The 21,269-nt window shown below is 39.6% G+C and overlaps 1 protein-coding gene across 10 annotated transcripts in view; it reads left to right on the top strand.

Moving 5' to 3' along the window:
* Window positions 1-21,269, top strand: part of NUP98 (nucleoporin 98 and 96 precursor) — a 101,034-nt gene that overhangs the window by 2,540 nt on the left and 77,225 nt on the right. For 7 of the 10 annotated variants that reach the window (XM_032639464.1, XM_032639463.1, XM_032639465.1 and 4 more), the window contains exons 2-8: window positions 10,865-10,959; window positions 13,872-13,973; window positions 14,081-14,257; window positions 16,034-16,173; window positions 17,852-17,959; window positions 19,010-19,190; window positions 20,801-20,964. In XM_032639464.1, the coding sequence (XP_032495355.1) occupies window positions 10,884-10,959; window positions 13,872-13,973; window positions 14,081-14,257; window positions 16,034-16,173; window positions 17,852-17,959; window positions 19,010-19,190; window positions 20,801-20,964 (948 nt within the window). In that variant the 5' untranslated portion in view covers window positions 10,865-10,883. Of the gene's footprint in view, window positions 1-1,758; window positions 1,894-10,864; window positions 10,960-13,871; window positions 13,974-14,080; window positions 14,258-16,033; window positions 16,174-17,851; window positions 17,960-19,009; window positions 19,191-20,800; window positions 20,965-21,269 lie in introns of those variants that run through there. The other 3 variants (XM_032639459.1, XM_032639462.1, XM_032639461.1) reach the window with 3 other exon arrangements.

The following is a 21,269-nucleotide window of genomic DNA, read 5'->3' as shown; positions in this document are numbered from 1 at the left end:
ACTGCTCTAGAGAAAACGTTCCCAGTATTTCAGTAAAAAAAATCTTACCTTTATCATGTCTGGTCTATGCTTGTGGAGTCCGCTAATAAGTTGCATCTGGTTGAAACTATTCTCGAAAACCCTTAAATTGTCAGAATCTGGTATGGGAAGCTGAAAAGCTAAGAGTCCTAGAGTCACTTTCTTTAGTTTCTCCTTTCATTTCTGTGGTAACCTCCCTTTCTCTGGGATAGGAGAAATCAAAGTCCTGTTTGAAAGGAGATAGGTTGTTGGGTAAATAGAGCAATATTTACTTGTTTTTGTGGAAGAGGGCAAAAAAGAGCTTGTAGTTGAATTGATACAATTAAATGTGATGCTCTGTGATTCCATTATCTTTCCATTTCACTGATACACGACCTGCCACATGAATCGGAGGTCTTGTCCCATTGTACTGACTCTGAGAATTTAATAAACACTGAGAATTATTTGCCACATTTTAAGAGTTTGTACTTAATTCAGTGTAATGCGAAACAATTGTAATTTTTTAGTAGAGAAATAAAAATGATTTCTTAAAGTATAGGTCTAATTACCTAAGTCTGGTACTAAGAGTTAGTTTAAGCTGGGAGGTAGTAGGGTAAATTGGAAGGTGTGAAACTGGAGTCAGACGATTAGAAGGAGGCTCTAGCAATGGTCTAGCAGTTCTCAAAGTTTGAGGTCTTGGGACTCCTTTATGCTTTTAAGAATTATTGCAGACTCCGAACAGCTAGAAACTGAAACTAATCTTTAAAAGATTTATTGATTTAAAAATACTCTTATGAAAAGTTACTAAAAAATTTATTAGTGACAACATTGGCATTGTTTTACATTTTTGCAAATCTTTTTAATGTCTGGCTTAATAGAAGACCACTGAATTTGCAGATCTTTTGCATTCAGATGGTTGGTATGTTGTTTTAGTTGAAGTATGTGAAGAAATCCAGCCTTATACAGATATATAGTATTTGGAAAAAGGAGTATTCTAATGACCTCTTCAAATAATTGTAGATTTCTCCTTTGACAGTACACTCAAACCTTCTTAAAGGTTTGTTGCAACATGGAATCTGAAACCATATCATTGAACTTTTGTACAATGTTATATTAAAATTCATTGGTCTGTCTTGCACTTTGAATGGGTGTGTGTTTACCTGTGCATGATTTTATGACATTATATATTAGGAATCATTGGTGCACTGAGTTACGCAGCTCTTCCAAATGTTGACAAATTTACAGTTGCTAATATTTCCACCCATTTCATCAGATAAATCTTTTAAGAATTGGGAAGTTGACAGGCTCATAGTGGTGTACACAAGTTTTCAATATTCCAATTTTCTCTTCAAATCTAAGTAACCATAGTTTGTCATTTATTCTTTGAAATAAAAATGGAGTTCCATTAAAAAAAAGTTGGTTCAGCTTTCTACTCAAAAGTAATCACCCAAGTGTTTTTCCTTGGGACAGCCATTGTATTTCAATATGTAGAAGTGCTTTTGAGTACTTCCCACTTCGTCCCCCCAAATAATCACACAGTATTGAAAAGATGTGTACTGAAATGTCAAGTGTTAATACAATCCATAATTTTTACTGCTCCACCAAGGACATTTAAGTGAAAGTGGATTTTTTTTTTTTTTTTTTTTTTTTTTTGGTGGTATGCGGGCCTCTCACTGTTGTGGCCCCTCCCCGTTGCGGAGCACAGGCTCCAGATGTGCAGGCTCAGCGGCCATGACTCATGGGCCTAGCCGCTCCGCGGCATGTGGGATCTTCCCGGACCGGGGCACGAACCCGTGTCCCCTGCATTGGCAGGCGGACTCTCAACCACTGCGCCACCAGGGAAGCCCAGAAGTGGAGTTTTGTGTGTGCTATAAGTGGGTGGCAGTGAAGAATCCAGTGAGTATACAGTTTGGGGCCATTGTCTTGTTTCATGCTCAGGTTCTAGGTGTAGAGGTCAGCACAGTTTTTTTTAAAAAGGCAAATAATGTCTTAGGATTGTTATGAAAATGGTTTTGACTTCTTGGGCCCCCGAACAAGGTCTTGGGGACTTCTAGGAGCCTTTGGACCACAGTTTGAGAACCACTAATCTAGGGCAATAATTTTTCACACTGGTTCATACAGCTGTAAGCTTCTTTGAAAGGGTCAGCTGATGGGGTTCTACTGTGCCCCCACCCCTCTTTACTTCAGCCAGGGCAGCTTTTGTGCTTATGTCTGTTTTATGGAGTGGGTTCCATAGCTAACTATTTGAAAACCACTGATCAAGGGAAGAATAATCGAATGCCTGAATTAATCTGTTCAGGAAGGGAACAGTTCATCCTCCTTGAATACGTGTTGGAGTCACTCATCATCACGCCTTTGTTTAGACCTCCATGTGCTGCTTTTACACAAAGATTACTAGTATCTGCCCCCCGAACCCTTCTTGCTGGAATAAGCTTCTTAAGAAATAGGCAAATGGTTTTGTAAATTAAAAAGGTGAGTAGTTGGGAATGAGGCTAGAGATGTGAAAGGAGCAGAAGTGAATGAATGATCCAGAGTGACTCGGTATATTGTGTGGGGAGGTAATTGTTTTCATTGTTTGCAGTGGTGCTTTACAGTTGTGTTAAGTGGTCAGTAGATGACACTGAAGTATTGGGAAATAAGTCATATTATGTATGGAGTCCTAGCTAGGCATTGATCAATCAAGGTTTAGAGTGGGGGGAAATTATTACATTTTTCTAATTAAAAATATTGTAAAACTAAACACAAACCTGCTTTTGAGGAACTCTAGTTTGAGACAACTTTGTCCTCCTAACAGTTCTTTGGTGTAGGCTGTATAATCCCTATTGTTCAGATGTATCAACAGAAATTGAGATCTGAGGTTGAATATCATGACTTAACTACAATTACACAGTAGCAAGTAGCAGCGGTTTTTTATTCCTCTTTTACCTTTTTATTTTGAATTAATTTTAGATTTACAGAGAACTGCAAACATACTAAGTGGCAGAGAGTTTTTAATACAGATTTGTCCTAAAGCTAATGTATTCTTCACTACTTCAGTTTGTAAAATGAGTGTTATGTTAAGGGGATGAAAAAATGCTACTCAGCACTATGAGGAAGGAGCTGTATTAGACACTGTGGGTTATTTCAAGTTAATTTTACACAGGAATGGGAGAAATGAAGCAAAATCAAGATGCTTTTTACCAGGGCAGCAAACAACTCATATACTCAAGTGGCAGGTATAACAGCAAATATATTGCATAACTAAAAACAGCTGGGAGGCATTAGTTTATGTAATAGGGGTTGGAAAGGGGGAGGGGGAGGGGAAGTATTTTTATACTGATAAGAGTCTGAAGGGTCTAATCTGGGACAGTCATGTGAAGCAAGTGAGGCTTGAGCAGCAATTTTTAGAAAGAAAAGGGAACATAGTATTTAGAGAGAAGAATGAATGTTCTAACAAGGGGAATGGCTTGATCTGGGGATTAATCATAGGAAGGATACTGTAAAACAAGTGGATAGTTTTGCTGGGCTATATTATTAGGTGATTAAGATTAGGCCAATCTCTTTTACCTGGAATTCTCCCCAACTCCCATCCCTCTTCTCTCATCCAAGGCAAAAATTAGTATTTTTCTATTCAGTTTATCTGTGACGATAATTCCTGTCTTTTTAAGTACTTTTGTGAAGATTAGATGAGAGACTATATGAAAAAGTACTTTGTAAGCTGGAAAGTACTATACTAGTCCATTTATCTAACAGATATTTAGTGTTTTTGCTCTTTACTGAGTTTGATACAAAGGAACTCAGTGAAGTGGAAAGAAAAAATTACTTCCCATTTGTGTGACTTTCTGTTGTCAGAGAGCAGCAAGCTTGCTTAGTCATTCAGATAGCACTTAAAGTTGGCAGTTGACTGGGTGTTACCATGTTTCAGGGTCTGTCCACCACTTTTCTGGAAGAAAACAGTTTTGTCATTGTGCCCAGAGTTCACAAAGCTCACGAAAATTGGACATCAGTTTATTGAGCTTCAGTTGGGACAGTGGGAGAATACTGGACTACTGTTAACCTGTCATTAAGGCTACCTCTTTCTTATATCTGACAGTCTGAATTATTAATTAAAAGATTGAGTATAGAGAACAGTAAATTTAAGGACATTATCTCTTTCTGTATAACACTATTTCATTTTTATTTTTTCTTTCTAAATATGTCTTTTTTTAATTTTAAGGGGAAATTGAATAAATTGAAATAGTTGAAAGACACTTTTATTGGGCTGCATTGGGTCTTTGTTGCTGTGCCTGGGCTTTCTCTAGTTGCGGCGAGCAGGGGCTACTCTTCGTTAAGGTGCACAGGCTTCTCATTGAGGTGGCTTCTCTTGTTGCAAAGCACGGGCTCTAGGCGTGTGGGCTTCAGTAGTTGTGGTGTGCAGGCTCAGTAGTTGTGGTACATGGGCTTAGTTGCTCCGCGGCATGCGGGATCTTCCCAGACCAGGGCTCGAACCCGTGTCCCCTGCATTGGCAGGTGGATTCTTAACTACTGCGCCACCAGGGACGTCCCTCTAAATATGTCTTACACCAAAAAAAATTGCAACGAGTGTAAGTCAGTCCATCCATAGAGGAAGTGGTTAATCTTTGTAGGAAAGTTCATAGAAGCCATGGTGATAACCTTATAAATTGTCAGTCCATGAGAGAGATTACCTTTCTGGTGACTAGAACTCCCTTGTTTGCCAGAGAAGTGTCTCTTTCTCCTGATAGTGCTGGATCAATACTGCCAAATTTTGGTCTTATAGGTTCCCTATTTGTAATGAATGTAAAGTCATTTCCCTTTAGTTGTCAGTTTTCTTTCTTAAGGAGGACTCTAGGAGCATAGCTTCTGGAGTAAATAACAACTTTGTGATCTTCGGCAAGTTATTTCTGTCTCAATTTCCCCATTTGTAAAATAGGGATAAGAATAACTACCTTATTGGATTTTTGGGAGGTTCATAAGAGAATTCATTAAAAAGCACTTAGGACTTCCCTGGTGGCGCAGTGATTAAGAATCCGCCTGCTAGGGCTTCCCTGGTGGCGCAGTGGTTGGGAGTCCGCCTGCCGATGCAGGGGACACAGGTTCGTGCCCCGGTCCGGGAGGATCCCACATGCCGCGGAGCGGCTGGGCCCGTGAGCCATGGCCGCTGAGCCTGCGCGTCTGGAGCCTGTGCTCCGCAACGGGAGAGGCCGCAACAGTGAGAGGCCCGCGTACCGCAAAAAAAAAAAAAAAAAAAAAAAAAAAGAATCCGCCTGCCAGAATAAAAATGCAGACATAGAGAATGAACTTGAGGACACTGGGAGGGGGAAGGGTAAGCTGGGACGAAGTGAGAGACGAAGTAAGACATATATACACTACCAAATGTAAAATAGATAGCTAGTGGGAAGCAGCTGCATAGCACAGGGAGATCAGCTTGGTGCTTTGTGTCCACCTAGAGGGGTGGGATAGGGAGGGTGGGAGGGAGACGCAAGAGGGAGGAAATATGGGGATATATGTATAGCTGATTCACTTTGTTATACAGCAGAAACTAACACACCATTGTAAAGCAGTTATACTCCAATAAAGATGTTAATTTAAAAAAGAAAAAAAAAGGATCTGCCTGCCAATGCAGGAGGCAGGGGTTCAACCCTGGTGGGGGAAGGTCCCACATGCCTCGGAGCAACTAAGCCCGTGCGCACAACTGCTGAGCCTGCGACGCAAGTACTGAGTCCGCGTGCCTAGAACCTGTGCTCTGCAACAAGAGAAGCCACTGCAATGAGAAGCCTGCGCACCGCAATGAAGACTAAAGAAAGCCCGCGCGCAGCAACGAAGACCCAACACAGCCATAAATAAGTGAATAGAATTTTTTTAAAAAAGCACTTAAAACAGCCCTTGGGACACAGTAGGAACTTAAGGATTAGCTAGTATTATTTACTCTAGGAGGGTTTTAGTTTGGGCCAGGTTAATGTATTTGAAAGGATAAAGACTTGAATATGTGCTATTCCTTTAAACTTGAATGAATTTAGAAGTTCCACACATTTCAGTCTCTAGGATTACTTCTTTTTTGAATAGATTTTTTAATGGAAATAGAGAGTTAGTGCAAATATCTGCATCCTCTAGATCTTTTGTTATTGTTAATAGAGGAAGTAAACATTACAGAAAAGTTTGGGTCCTCTGAATCTCTGCCCCATGCCTCATTTCCCTTCCTCTCCCCAGAGGCAACCACCTTCGTCTATTTTAGTAACTAGTCGCCCTCTTTTACTTTTACTATGTATATATGTATCCATAAATAACAGTGTATTACCTTGTCTATTTTACAGAACGAATCTGCCAAATGTATCTTTTTCAACTTCCTTTTTTTCATTTAACATCTTTTACTTGGAATAATTCTCATAGGGTAACTTTGTTCAAATGTTCTGGTGGTGCCTTACTCTTTGATACACCATATTCTGGGTACATACTTAGCAGAATGCTCTGATTCACTCCTTTAATTGGGTAATTTAATGTTAATGACATCACTACATAATAAACTGTTAAGTACATTTATTATATGTTTATCATATGAGGGAAACTGGGCTTGGTGTTGAGATACAAGGCCAGATAGGAGAGGTACACAAATAACCCATTCTTACCTGTGTACCTTTCTTATGCTTTCCCTCTCTTCTCTTTCTAATCCCTTAAGACCTAGTTCACATTCTAAATCATCAGGAATTTTTCCTCACAGTTCTCGCCCATTTTCCTACCTAATTTTGACTTCTTACTTCTTGGCAATTACATGCTCTTTGAGTTCTTAATGTGTGGGTTCTTTCTCTGATTATATCAGAAGTTACAAACTCAAAACCTGTTGGGGCCAGGCAGCTGATGGAGATGAATGATACTGGGTGGGTATTGTGGCACATTAGAGAGTATGGCTATGACCAAAAGAGACAGTTCCTACTAAGCTCCAGACTCTTACTGCCATGAAGTGATTATAGTCTTAGTCTGCTTAATCATTTTTCTGACATATCCCTATTTTAAATGTTATCAGCTAGATTGACTATATATATATATATATACATAAACATTTCAAAATGCATACATATGTATGTGTATAATATACCGTGTGTGTGTGTGTGTGTGTGTGTGTGTGTGTGTGTGTATGTATGTATATATAACAGGCCAAAGAAGTGTCTGGTGGTTGTATCCAGCCATTGTGTGATCTCTTCCCTTTAGCAACCTCTGAATTAAATGATAAATTCTACCAAGAATCTTTCCTTTCATGGCTTCCTTTTGTTGTGAGAATTAATCTAACATAATTTTAAGTTAGAAGGTACTTCTAAAGTAACTTGATCATGGGACTTCCATGGTGGTCCAGCAGTTAAGACTCCATACTCCCAGTGCAGGGGGCCCCCGGTTCAATCCCTGGTCAAAGAACTAGATCCCGCATGCTGCAACTAAGACCCGGTGCAGCCAAATAAATAAATTAAAAAAAAAATAAAGTAACTTGATCATTTAGACTGTGTTTTAAAGGCACATTCGTGATGATTATCATTAATTTAGAAAATGAGTACATCTATGTTTCAGACCCATTGTTACGTTTTGGGATAGTAGATACAAATGGTACTATTCCTACCTTAGAGGAGTTGATTACGTATTGAGGGGATCGTTGGGGGAGGTTGAGAGGTTGACTTCCTTGGGAAGCAGCCACTGACTTGGAGATAATCCTGCATGAGTTTTATTAGAGAGTGAGCTTGGGATCACCACCTGTGGGAGAGAAGGAAGCAGAAATGAGCTGAGGAAGAAATTGAATTGTGATCTTAATGAAGGCCTCAGCCAATCCATGGAGAGTATGAAGCTAGGATCACCCTTCAGAGTTACCCTAAGGTGGAGCAAAGGTGCCTGGCTTTTGGATATGGTCTATCCTCCGGAGATGATCTGACCTTGGGTGAGGCAGCTCTCAGCTGTTCTGAAGAGGGCCGACAGCTGAGGGCAATCTTTCGGTAGTACTTCTCAGCAGCTGGGACAACTAATCCTTGAGTCCCAAAGGGAGATCTGTGTAGTTGGTGTTATCACGGGTCCACTATAGAGTCAAGATAGATATGTGTAAACAAATCATAATGTGCCATGGAAGCCCAAAGGAATGACTAATTGCTAAAGGGAGTTTGAGAAGGCTTATAGAAGAGATGTCATTTGAACTAGGTTTTGAAGAATGAATTAGTACGTTGTTTGGTAGGGGCGGTGGGGGGGGGGCATTTCTCATGAGTCACTGACATTTCATAGCATATTCAGGAAATTGATTTGTTTGAAGAGCAAAGGGTTTAATGTATTAGCCATTCTTTAATTTCTAACGATCATGATAAAAATAATGAGGCTGTTTCCAAAATCTTGGTTGGCTTCCACAGTGATAGTTTTTTAAAAAACACTTAGAATCCCAGTGTGATCAGGCTTGAGGCTAAACCAGGCTCATCCTTGCCAGAACCAAAAATATAGGCTGAGCTTGAGTGAGAAGCTTTTTTTCCAGGAGTTTAAATTGGATTTGGTCCCTGTATTGTCCTTGTTCTTGGGTCTGGAACAGATGAATTTCCTTAATATACGGCACATGTTCTTGCTTGTTTCTTAGTATCTTCCATCCTAGGATTGAAGGTGTCCATGGCAAGTCAGAGGTTAAACTGGGGATCTACCACTTATCACTTCTTTGACCTTGGGGAAACTTGCTGAACACCTGATCCTGTTTCCATACGATCCTTTTAGGGTTGTTGAGATAATACATAAGGGCTTGTAAACTGTGAGGTGTTTCTCAGGATATTTTATTACTACTTAAAATCCTTTGTGGAATATATGTGTGATACTAGGTTTTTATGTTAGGATAAGACTGTTTTAAATCAAATTTTGATTGCTAGAAGTTGTGGATTTGGTCTGTAGAACCTAGTGCCACTGAAACCCTAATTAACACTAAAATCTTCTATATGAGGACAGATTTCATAGAGAAAAACTATTAACTAGGCTTTTGCATCCTGACATGTCAGCTGTATGGAAGATGTCAGATTTACACGAATAGATTGCTATTTGTGGGGTCAAATAAGAAAACAAATGGCAGATTTAGCATGATAACAATATTACAACTCAGTTTTTACCTTACTGGTGACAGGTCAAAAAATTTAGTCAGCAGATAAAGTGGATTTAGTTGGGGCTGTGACCCAAGACTGCAGTGTGAGAGAGAGTACAATCAAAATGAGTTAGTCCAGACATCTGACCCCTAGCATAACTGTCAATTCTGAATGAACTGTTTGAAAAGCAAAACAATAGTACTTCCAAGAATATTTCCCCTGGAAGGGAGAGTCACCAGTTAATATGGTAAAGGTCCAGTCTGTCACTTTGTGACACCTGATAAATTGGGAAGGCAGGAAACTTCAAGCAGATCTCATTACTGAAAGAGAAATGATGATTACCTGAAATATAGCCTCCAGTTCCAAGGGAATGCATTAGAGTCACTTGAGGAGCCTTTCAAAATGCAAATGTCTACATCCCAATCCTGGACATTTTGGTTTCTGACTTCTGGAATGGGGCCTAGAGGCTTGTACTTTGAAAAGCTTGCCATCTAATTCTGATGTGGCCTTCTTGAACCACTGGTTTCAGTGAGCTTTGTTTAATTGAAGGAGTTATTAAATTCCTGGATGTTAGGATAAAGAGCTAAGTGCTGGAATTTTTTTTCTAGGGGAACACAGGGGGCAGAATATTGCTTTCTATAAAAAGCATTTCTTATTTCACCTTTTCCCCAGTGTTGCACAAAACGTTTTGGATGTTAGAATACCAAAGTGCTAATGGGACACTGGAATATTGTGGGTGGGGCACACCTCAACATGTTATTGATACGTTTAATTCTATTATATGAATGAGGCATATGATTTTACTAGAAGAAAAAAACCACTTCATTATGTGTAAATAATAAAAAAGCCACCATGCCTGTTAATAAAATCCAAACAAACATGATTGACTATTTTCTGAGTTTTCATATTTAAAGTAGTTTACTCGTTATTTTCTTGTCTGCTGGCTGTTAAGTGGTAGCAGATGTCCTAAGTTTAAGGAAAATTTATAGAGGGGGAAAGTGTTTGCTTCTTTAGTAAACTATACCTTTACCTTGTTTTCATTCAGATCTAGGTTGGGGAAATCAAACTTCATTTTTGTACTTGTTGGAACTTTGGTCCAATTCATTAAGTGTGCCTGGGTGTATAGTTTGGATACTGGAGGGGACTCATTCATATGCAGTGGGGGTTTTGACCAAAGGTTTTCTGTAATATTCCCAGAAGAAGTAGAAGATAGATAAGCAGGGGACCATAGAGAGTAGTGTTAAGAAGTAATCTCAAAAAGAATGTCAGGGCACCAGAATCTCTGGGATTTAGAGATGGGAGGAGGAGGTGTGTATAGTTTGAAGAACAATATTACATCATTTTATATACAAGCAAATGGGGGGGAAACTTTACAATGCAAACTGTTGAAACTAAAGCCTGACAAAAATTTTAGCCTCTCAGGTGGTTGGGATAAGAGAATATCCTTGTAATTTTTAATGGGTATTCTGCATAACTTACTACGTGGGACATACCAAAATCTGGTATAGTAGACCTGAAATCTTTATTAAAGGGGGGCTTAGGTTTTTCAAAAAGGTCGAAAAACATTGTTTTAAAGGGATGGTTGTTGGTGGGATATGAAGTTTAACTTCACATTATGGTACTAATTCATTTCAGCTCAACTTTACAAAGTCTGTTTTATCATATAGAGTTTTAGGATATTGAATGAGAGTGAACGTTATGCTGTAGTTTGAATAGGCCTAACTAAATTTGTAGAATGATACGTTTTTCTGAAAAAAATTCCATTGCATTCTGTGGTCTTTAAAAAGTGATAATTTTTTTCTTCTTTCCAGCTTTCTGAAGATTTCGAAGATGTTTAATAAGTCATTTGGAACACCCTTTGGGGGTGGCACCGGTGGCTTTGGCACAGCTTCAACATTTGGGCAGAGTAAGTTTTAAAAAATAACAAATGAGGGAGAAAAATCTTAAGCTATTATTAAGAATAAATCCACTCCAGTAGTTTTAGATAGGAATTAATTTATGCTTTGGTCTTTATATTAACTTTGAAAAAATGACCAAGATATGATCTTGTTAAAATTTTCTAAAATAAAGAGAAATAAGTTCTGAGTTTTCATGGTTTTCTGATCATCAGTAGAAGGTATTTAAAGTATTGTTATTAATTGGCTCTTTTGGCAGAAATTTATAATTTGTTACTAATTTTCAGACCAGGAAATCCTTTTTTAAATATTGAAGTCTAAAATGCAATTATTGGGGCTTCCCTGGTGGCCCAGTGGTAAAGAATCCGCCTTACAATGCAGGGGACGCGGGTTCGATCCCTGGTCAGGGAACAAAGATCCACATGCTGCGGGGCAGCTAAGCCTGCGTGCCAGAGCTTGCACGCCTCAACTAGTGAGGCTGTGTGCCACAAGCTGCAAAGCCCACATGCTCTGGAACCTGCACGCCACAACTAGAGAGAAGCCCATTTGCTGCAATGAAGAGCCCTCGAGCTGCAGCAATGATCCCATGTGCCGCAACTAAGACCCAACACAGCCAAAAATAAATAAATAAATCTTTAAAACAATGAAATGGCAATTATTGAGGGACATCCTGGCAGTCCAGTGGTTAAGATGCCCTGCTTCCACTGCAAGGGGCCTGGGTTGGATCCCTGGTCGGGGAACTAAGATCCCTCATGCTGCGTGGCCAAAAAAATAAAATAAAATAAAATGCAGTTACTGAATAACAGCTCTGACATTTGCTCTGTGAATAAGAAACAACGGTTAAAATGTAAGAGTCCCTAATTCCCACCAGCCCTCTTGAGATCCATTTCCCCTTCCATTCCACATGGCACTAGTTGCCTATAGCAACCCTTACTCACTTTTAAACTTTTTGTTAAAAATTTATACTTAAACACAAAAACAGAAGGAATGGTATAACGAACTCTCATGTACTTATTTCCCAGTTTCAGCTATCAGCATTTTCCCGATCTTGTTTTTATCCCTCTCTTTTTTTTTTTTTTAACGGTACGCGGGCCTCTCACTGTTTTGGCCTCTCCCGTTGCGGAGCACAGGCTCCGGACGTGCAGGCTCAGCGGCCATAGCTCACAGGCCTAGCCGCTCTGCGGCATGTGGGATCTTCCCGGACTGGGGCACAAACCCGTGTCCCCTACATCAGCAGGCAGAGTCTCAACCACTGCGCCACCAAGGAAGCCGTATCCCTCTCTTTTTAAGTGGAGCATCTGAACAGTTTTTTGATGGAAATCCCAAGAACTTTAATTCATGAAGATTTTTAAAAAGCATAACTACCAAACCTCAATCATTCCTAACAAAAATATTAGAGAAAATTTTTACAAGTGTCCCCTGACCTTTTCTTAAACTATTTTATATATCTAGATCCTTGATTTTTAACCAAGAGTGCCCACCAGGTGGATTCTTAACCACTGGACCACCAGGGAAGTCCAGAGTCACTTTTTTTTTTTTTTTTAAATTAATTGATTTATTTTTGGCTGAGTTGGGTCTTTGTAGCTGCGTGTGGGCTTTCTCTAGTAGTGGTGAGCAGGGGCTACTCTTTGTTGCCGTGTATGGGCTTCTCAGTGCGGTGGCTTCTCTTGTTGCGGAGCACGGGCTCTAGGCGCGTGGGCTTCAGTAGTTGCGGCACACAGGCTCAGTAGTTGTGGCTCATGGGCTCTAGAGCACAGCCTCCGTAGTTGTGGCGCACGGGCTTAGTTGCTCTGCAACATGTGGGATCTTTCCAGACCGGGGATCGAACCCGTGTCTACTGAAATGGCAGGTGGATTCTCAACCATTGTGCCACCAGGGAAGCCCCCCGAGTCACTTAAAAAAAAAATTTTTTTTTTAATTGAAATATACTTGATTTACAATGTTGTGTTAGTTTCTGGTGTATAGCAGCATGATTCAGTTATACACACATTTTTTCAGATTCTTTTCCCTTATAGTTTATTTTATAAGATATTGACTACATTAATATTTCCCTGTGCTATACAGTAGGACCTTGTTGTTATCTCGGAGTCACTCTTGGAGGTTTGTTCCCGAAATACATATATCCCATCATAGAACTATGGAATTAGAATCTCTGGGATTGGAAGTTGAACATGTGTATTTTGAAAACTTCCCAGGTCATTCTGTTGTGCTCCTCTAATTAAGGACCATTCATCCCAGAGACTGTAGAGTGTATGGTGTCTGGAGAAAATTTTTAACAGTTTTTTGTTTCTTTTGGGTTTTTTTTGTTTTGTTTTTTGGCTGCGTTGGGTCTTCGTTGCTGTGCGTGGACTTTCTCTAGTTGCGGTGAGCAGGGGCTACTCTTTGTTGCGGTGCGCAGGCTTCTCATTGTGGTGGCTTCTCTTGTTGCAGATCACGGGCTCTAGGCACATGGGCTTCTGTAGTTGTGACTCGCGGGCCCTAGAGTGCAGGCTCAGTAGTTGTGGCGCATGGGTTTAGTTGCTCGGCGGCATGTGGGATCTTCCTGGACTGGGCTCAAACCCGTGTCCCCTGCATTGGCAGGCAGATTCTTAACCACTGTGCCACCAGGAAACCCAAATTTTGATTATTTTTGTCTGTAGTTCATAGTAGCTTGGCACTTTTTTTTTTAAACCTATCAACATCTTTAACTTATTGAAAAGTTATAAGCTTTTTAACTTTGTTTCCTTACTTTACCCAGGACAATGAATAAAGTGTGGCTTAATATCAGCTCTGTTATAAGTAGGCTGATGGAATTTTGAAAAAATAGTTTTTGGATTAGACCAGTGGTCCTGTTCAAATGCAGAATGTTAAGAAATATTAAAATCCTCTTTCATTGGGCCACCTGGTTTAGATTTTATTCTGACCCTGGATTTTGCTTTATCAGATACTGGTTTTGGCACTACTAGTGGAGGGGCATTTGGAACATCTGCATTTGGTTCTAGCAACAATACCGGAGGCCTGTTTGGAAATTCACAGACCAAACCAGGTAGGGGCTTTATTTGGAATACAGTTGGTTTATTCATAGCTGGTATAGGGCTTCACTTAGTGACTCCAGTCTGTTTAACCCTTTTTTTCCCCTCTCTATCTCTTCAGGAGGCTTATTTGGTACCAATTCATTTAGCCAGCCAGCTACCTCCACAAGCAGTGGCTTTGGGTTTGGCACATCAACAGGAACATCAAACAGCTTGTTTGGAACTGCAAGCACAGGGACCAGTCTCTTCTCATCCCAAAACAATGCCTTTGCACAAAATAAACCAACAGGCTTTGGGAGTAAGTAGTAAATCATTGGATTTCTGCATCTAACAATTTGATTTGCTTATTGAATGTGTTCTCTCTTCTCCTTTTCCCTGTGTTCACCGACCTCCTTTTCTCACCACATAGCAAAAACATGGGGAGAGGAAAACTCAAAATGGTATTGAAAAGTTTAATAGGCTGGAAGGGAAGGGGTACATCTCTTCAAGAATGGAAGTCTGGGGCTTCCCTGGTGGCGCAGTGGTTGAGAGTCCGCCTGCCGATGCAGGGGACACGGGTTCGTGCCCCGCTCTGGGAGGATCCCACGTGCCGCGGAGCGGCTGGGCCCGTGAGCCATGGCCGCTGAGCCTGCGCGTCCGGAGCCTGTCCTCCGCAACGGGAGAGGCCACAACAGTGAGAGGCCCGCGTAACGCATAAAAAAAAAAAAAAAAAAGAATGGAAGTCTGAGGGGCACTGTTATTTAAGGAATATGCAGAGGAAGAGGTACCTGATATAGAATGACCAGAGAATAAGATGAAAAGCCAGGTCAGAGTACTGTCATAGGTGTCAAGAAGGGAGAATTTCAAGGAGAAATATGTGTAGTTAACTGGAGTATACTGCAGGGGCACCTCCCTGCCTTTGTTTCGCTTTTGGTTTGAAGAGACTGAAGCAGGAATGGTAAGTACTGGATGTGACATGGTTACTCCTCCATTCCTTAGCCATGGCAGGTGTTTTTAATTGATGGCTTCTTTCTCTTTAAGTCTAAATGTGGCCCAGGGATACTTCACCACACAGTTCTCTGAGGCAGAAACACTGCTAGTTGCACAGGTGTGCCCTGTGAGTTGATGCCATTCCCAGCACTGGTATGGTAGAATAAGTAATTTAGCCAGCTATCAGTATTTTACAAAGGGAAAGTTGTTTGAGGGGATGTTGAAATATTTAACCATGACAATATAAAATGCAATCTAAAATACTAATTCAAAAGAGATATGCCTATTTACTTTATATTTTAGGACATGTTTTTAGAAAAGAAATAGTTTGACTGCCAGTGAGAAATCACATTCCTCTTAACTTGGTATTAGGATGTCACTTAATATTAAATATTGGCAAATAACTTTGTGTTGCTTACTGCTATTTCTGGTACCATATGTGTAATTTCTTTAGAAGTAATATCTTATATTTTGAAGAATACATTCCTTAGATAACAGTTAAATTCTCTGTTATGTAATTTTTTTTAAACTCAGCTATTTGGGAAAGTAGATTTATTTCTATAAATGACCAACATGCCTACTAATTTTTCTAAATTATTTTTCTGGGTGAAATTTTATATTAACCTATGTGTGGTTACCCTAATGGGACCATTTGTTTGTTTTAAACTTTTTGTTATATGTGGGTGTTTGTAATAATATATGTAAATAAAATATACTGTGACTCTTGTTCAGGTCTGTTGTGGTAAGGCATTGTCAGAAAGACAAGTTCATTGAGCATCTGGTCTTACCAAGAGAAATAAGATAAAATATTTAATGAAACAGAATACTGTTTCTTCTAACTTGTTGTTTAAGTATGCCCAAGGACTTTACAGACACTTAGCTGACTAAAGATTCAGATTTTGTTTCACGTCAAAGTTGTAAGCCTAGAACTGTGTGTGTCTGTATGAAATATCTGTTTGAAGGTACTTGCTAGGGAGATTGGAAAGATAGAAAACCTGAGGATTTGGAAGTAATGCTGCTCTAATGCCACAGGCCAATTCCAAGATAGCTTACAGATTCTTAAATTCTTTACTGTTACCATCCCATTTTTCTTTCTAATTTATAGATTTTGGAACAAGTACCAGCAGCGGGGGACTTTTTGGAACTACAAATACCACCTCTAATCCTTTTGGTAGCACATCTGGCTCCCTCTTTGGGCCAAGTAGTTTTACAGCTGCTCCTACTGGGACTACTATTAAGTTTAACGTAAGTATTGTCTTTCGATCTTTGTGGAATATTTTTGTCTCCTGTATGTTTTTTTGTAGGAGGAATCATAACATTTCTTCTCTTTCCAGTTATGCATAGCTTAGTCTCACTCTTCCTGAAATATGTGTTAAGAACAATATCTGGGAATAGTTGTATAGTAGACAGGAAGAGTCATGAAACATAAATCTAGATTATAATTTATATTTGAATTATGCTCAAACCAATTAAATTTGTATTCACAAGGTTGATTACAGTAGTAGTTGATTACAGTTCCCTGATGGCTTAGTGGTTAGGATTCCAGGCTTTCACTGTCGTGGCCCGGGTTCAATCCCTGGTTAGGGAACTGAGATTCCACAAGCCTTGTGGTGCAGCCAGAAAAAAAGAAATATCTGGTTGAGCTTGTATTTACTGTGTTCATAATTGGCCTCTGAATCGTCGACCATTCTTGACAGAAGTAAAGAAGGAATGATGGGGCAAACTGTAAAAATCATTGAAAATAGGGCCTCCTTAAGGAGCTGTATGGAATAACTCATCAGTTTCTGTGTGCCAATTAGAAATAAAACTTTTGTTGGTGAAATGGCAAAATGAAGCAAATGAGTTTTGTGTTTTCTTCAGCTTTTTTGAGAGAAGTTGGATAGAGGGTTAGAATGAAAGATTTTGTTTATGAAAATACATGGAATACCACTTGATGTAAGATACTACTTGATGTGATTGTTTTGGAGATACTTAGGATAGGCTGGCAGTGCAGTTAGCCTAATGGAAATCTCTGGCATATATAGGGATTGGCAAAACTTGTTAAAATTCTTCCAGAAAATGAAGAATTTCTTAGGCAGGGTGGTGAATTCATAATACTGAATTTAGAATCCTGAATTTAAAATAAAGTTAAATATAAATGATAGAGGAAAATACTGTATGTTGTCTCTTAGAAAGTACAGTAATTGAGAAAACTAACAATACAAGTAGGAATCTTTTTTTTTTTTTTTTTTTTTTTTTTTTTGCGATATGCGGGCCTCTCACTGTTGTGGCCTCTCCCGTTGCGGAGCACAGGCTCCGGACGCGCAGGCTCAGCAGCCATGGCTCACAGGTCCAGCTGCTCCGCGGCATGTGGGATCTTCCTGGACTGGGGCACGAACCTGTGTCCCCTGCATCGGCAGGTGGACTCTCAACCACTGCGCCACCAGGGAAGACCCTAAGTAGGAATCTTTAGTTACCTAGTGCCTTTTGCCTCATAAGCTTATAGGGGGAAAAACCAGGCTTCCATATTTCATAAATGCAACAATAGTCACAAAGCAGACACTTCAGAGCAGAGTAGGAATTAGAACTCAGAAATAGAGGTTTAAATGTATATATAAGGTAAATTGGATTAAGCTTCCCTTATGCATATATTATTAAGTGTATTTTAGTAGATAATTGAATGGCTTCGTTATGGGATTAATCCCTGGGTTTTTGATAACTGTTTCTGAGATTGACTTATGCAGATAACCTTGATACAGGGAGAGATCAAGAATGCAGTGTATTTAATCAAGCACTCTTAAAACTGTCCCGTTAAGTAAAGAACCTAGGGGACTGGTTATAGAGTTCAGTCGTTGAAGAATTGTGTCTGGGAGAGTAGGGTTATAAAGCTTGAACTTAAATGTTTTCTTTAGACTTTCAGATTTGCCTTTATCTTCCTTTGCAGCCTCCAACTGGTACAGATACTATGGTTAAAGCTGGAGTTAGCACTAACATCAGTACCAAGCACCAGTGTATTACTGCTATGAAAGAATATGAAAGCAAGTCCCTAGAGGTCAGTAAAATGCATTACAGAGTATCACCCTAACCTTTTGATTCTATTGGGAAGCAGCTTTTTAAAATGTTCTTGATTATTTTTTAGGATTTATGTAAAAAATTAAGATTAACCAAATTATTTTTTTCATTAATACATTATTTATAGATATTTGTTGTTTTAAGCAAGGATGATATTCAGCTTGTATGTACGGGTATAGTTTTACTGATAGTCTATTCTGATTGGCTGTTGCTCATACTACACTGGGCAGTGTGTGCACATGCATGTGTTTTTAGTAAACTCATGCAAAGTCATAAGTGTGCAACACAATAAGTAAATCATTATCTGCATCCCTGATGTCCCCTTTGGGCCCTGCCCCCAGAGTCACAATCCTCCCCTTCCAAAGGTAACCACTATCCTGACTGCCCATGTTTTGCCCATTTTTGAATTTTACATAGATGGGATCTTATATTACGTACTCTTAAATCTGTCTTTCAGCATTGTGGTATTTATCCATGTTGTGCGAAGTTATAGGTTGTTCATTATCATTGTTGTGTGATAGTTCGTTGTACATTTTGACTGTCATCCCTGGTTGTTGCTGTTGCTTCTTTTACATCCCAGACTGTGCTTGCTTCTTCGGAGTATACAGAAACACCCTTACTTGTGAGACAAAACTGTTAAACTTTATCTCTTCTTTTCCTGAGTTTTCTGAATTCCTCAGAATCATCCATCTTTTAATCAGCTAATCTTTACATTTGGGGTGGGAGTAGACAAGATTATTGTCTAAATGAAAGTATTATTGTCTGTAGAAGAAAATTGATATTAAGATGTGGTTGGTCCTTTGGCCTGTAGTTTTATGGTAATTATGGTATGGATTTTAATGTCCATTATACACTGTTGAAAGTGTTTTTCTGTAATGATAGTAAGTTAACCATTCCATAGCTTTCTGTTTTTTTAATCATGGTTCCTATGTGAACATAGAAAATGAAGGCTAAATGCAAGTATTATTTAGCCTCCTAAATAATTTTTTTGGCTGCATATTAATTTGGAATATGTTTTCACTTATTCTAGGAACTTCGTTTAGAGGATTATCAGGCCAACCGGAAAGGCCCGCAGAACCAGGTGGGAGCAGGTACCACGACTGGCTTGTTTGGGTCTTCTCCAGCCACCTCCAGTGCAACAGGACTCTTCAGTTCTTCCACTACAAATTCAGGCTTTGCCTATGGTCAGAACAAAACAGGCTTTGGAACTAGTAAGCACTTGACATCAAGTTGGGCCATATTGAGGAGGGACAGACAACTGAAAGTAAAACATAATTGTCATTTTTGTGCTTAAGTGCTATGGAGAAAAATGATTCAGGGGTGCTAGAGGAATAGGAAATGCCTGGTATGTTTGTGGGGGGTGGGGAGAAATATAGTATTAAGTGCAGATGATTAAGAAGGGCTTCACTGATAGGTGGTGTTTGATCAGTGACCTATCTGAAGAAGGTGAAGCATAAAGCTATACAGATTTCTGGGGAAAGAATATTCCAGCTGGAGGAAACTAGAAGTCTAGAAATCCTGAGTTTTTGCCAAAGGGGAGAGGACAAGGGGAAGTACTGGAGGATATAGGGGAATATATATATATATATTTTTTTTTTTTTTTTTTTTTGCGGTACGCGGGCCTCTCACTGTTGTGGCCTCTCCCATTGCGGAGCACAGGCTCCGGGCGCGCAGGCTCAGCGGCCACGGCTCACGGGCCTAGCCGCTCCGCGGCATGTGGGATCCTCCCGAACCAGGGCACGAACCCATGTCTCCTGCATCAGCAGGCGGACTCTCAACCACTGTGCCACCAGGGAAGCCCTAGGGGAATATATTTTATAGGCCTTTGTGGGCCAGTGTCAAGATCTGATTTTTTATTTGAGTCAGGAAGCCATTAGAAGGTTTAGATAAGTCATGTGATTATGAATAAAGGATTATTCTGAAGGCTGCTGTATTAAGAGTAGATTGTATGGGGGCAAGGGTGGAAACAAATCAGTTAGAAAAGCTGTTGCCCTATCCACATGAGAGATGATGTGGCTTGCGGAGAATGGTGCTATGGTATGGTAAAAGTGTCAGATTCTGGAGCCAGTTTGAATGTAGAACCGATGGGATTTATTGATGGATTGATTTATGTGGGATGTGAAAGAGGGGAGTCTAGGATGATTACTAAATTACTTTATAAAAGTGTTACTTTTGCAAAAGTAATATTCACATATGATTTAAAGTTCATGATATACAAAAACGTACATATCCAAAGGTCTTTTCTTTTTTTCCCCCTTAGCCACCAGTTTGCTTGTGTAGAAACAAGCAAAAGTTACATTTTTGGGGGTAGCCTTCTATAGAGTTACATACACAAATACACAAATGAATACATGTTTAAATGGCATTTACATTCTTTTCAGTTTTGGTATTCTGTGATTTAGTTTAGCCATTATTAAGTATTGTTATTGTGTCACACCCTATGCTGGATATATTGCTATAAAGAGAAAGCCCCTGTTCTGAAGAAAAACTTAGTCTAACAAGGTTAAAAATACACACATAGACTTTAAGTGTAGTGTGTTACCTTGTAAAATAGACAAAAAGCTGTGGGGTCACAAAGGAAGATTACTTAGCCCAGCCTAGGTTCTTGGGGTCAGAGTATTTTTGTAGAAAGTCGAGTCTGAACCAAATCTGGAGTTATGTGAAGAAAGGTGGAAAATGAAGTGGTTATCCAGTTTGAGTAATGAATGAATGTAGGGTAATTTAGATATATAATCAATAACATAGACTATTGAAGTAACTAGATAATGTGAGGTTTGGCATTTCCCCCCACCATTTATTTTTCCTTTTGTTTTCCTGAAAGGTACGACTGGATTTGGAACAAATCCAGGTGGTCTTTTTGGCCAACAGAATCAGCAGGCTACCAGCCTCTTCAGCAAACCATTTGCCCAGGCCATAACCACCCAGACCACTGGCTTTTCCTTTGGTAATACCAACGCACTAGGACAGCCAAGCACCAACACCATGGTAAGGAAACAGGTCTTATTTGTAGAGCTAAGTAATGAGGCTTCTAATCATGTCAAATTAACAAGTTCTATCTCTACTGCAGTTCTTAAGGGTTGACCATACGTATGTGTAGTAAAGGGAAGAGAGCAAAATCTTTGAATAATTAAGACATAGATTCTAGTCCAGGCTCTACTCCGTATTTAATGAGGGGCTATTGAACAAGTCACTTATCCTTTCTGGGCATATTTTCTCATCACTAATCGCTGCTTAGTGTGCTAGAATTGGCCGTCCTGAAGCTATACCTTAGGGCATTGACTCCAGGCATT

This window comes from Phocoena sinus, chromosome 8, assembly GCF_008692025.1.
Source record: "Phocoena sinus isolate mPhoSin1 chromosome 8, mPhoSin1.pri, whole genome shotgun sequence".
Classification (NCBI taxonomy): Eukaryota; Metazoa; Chordata; class Mammalia; order Artiodactyla; family Phocoenidae; genus Phocoena; species Phocoena sinus.
The sequence above is the reverse complement of the archived record's forward strand: the minus strand, read 5'-3'. Positions and strand labels throughout refer to the sequence as shown.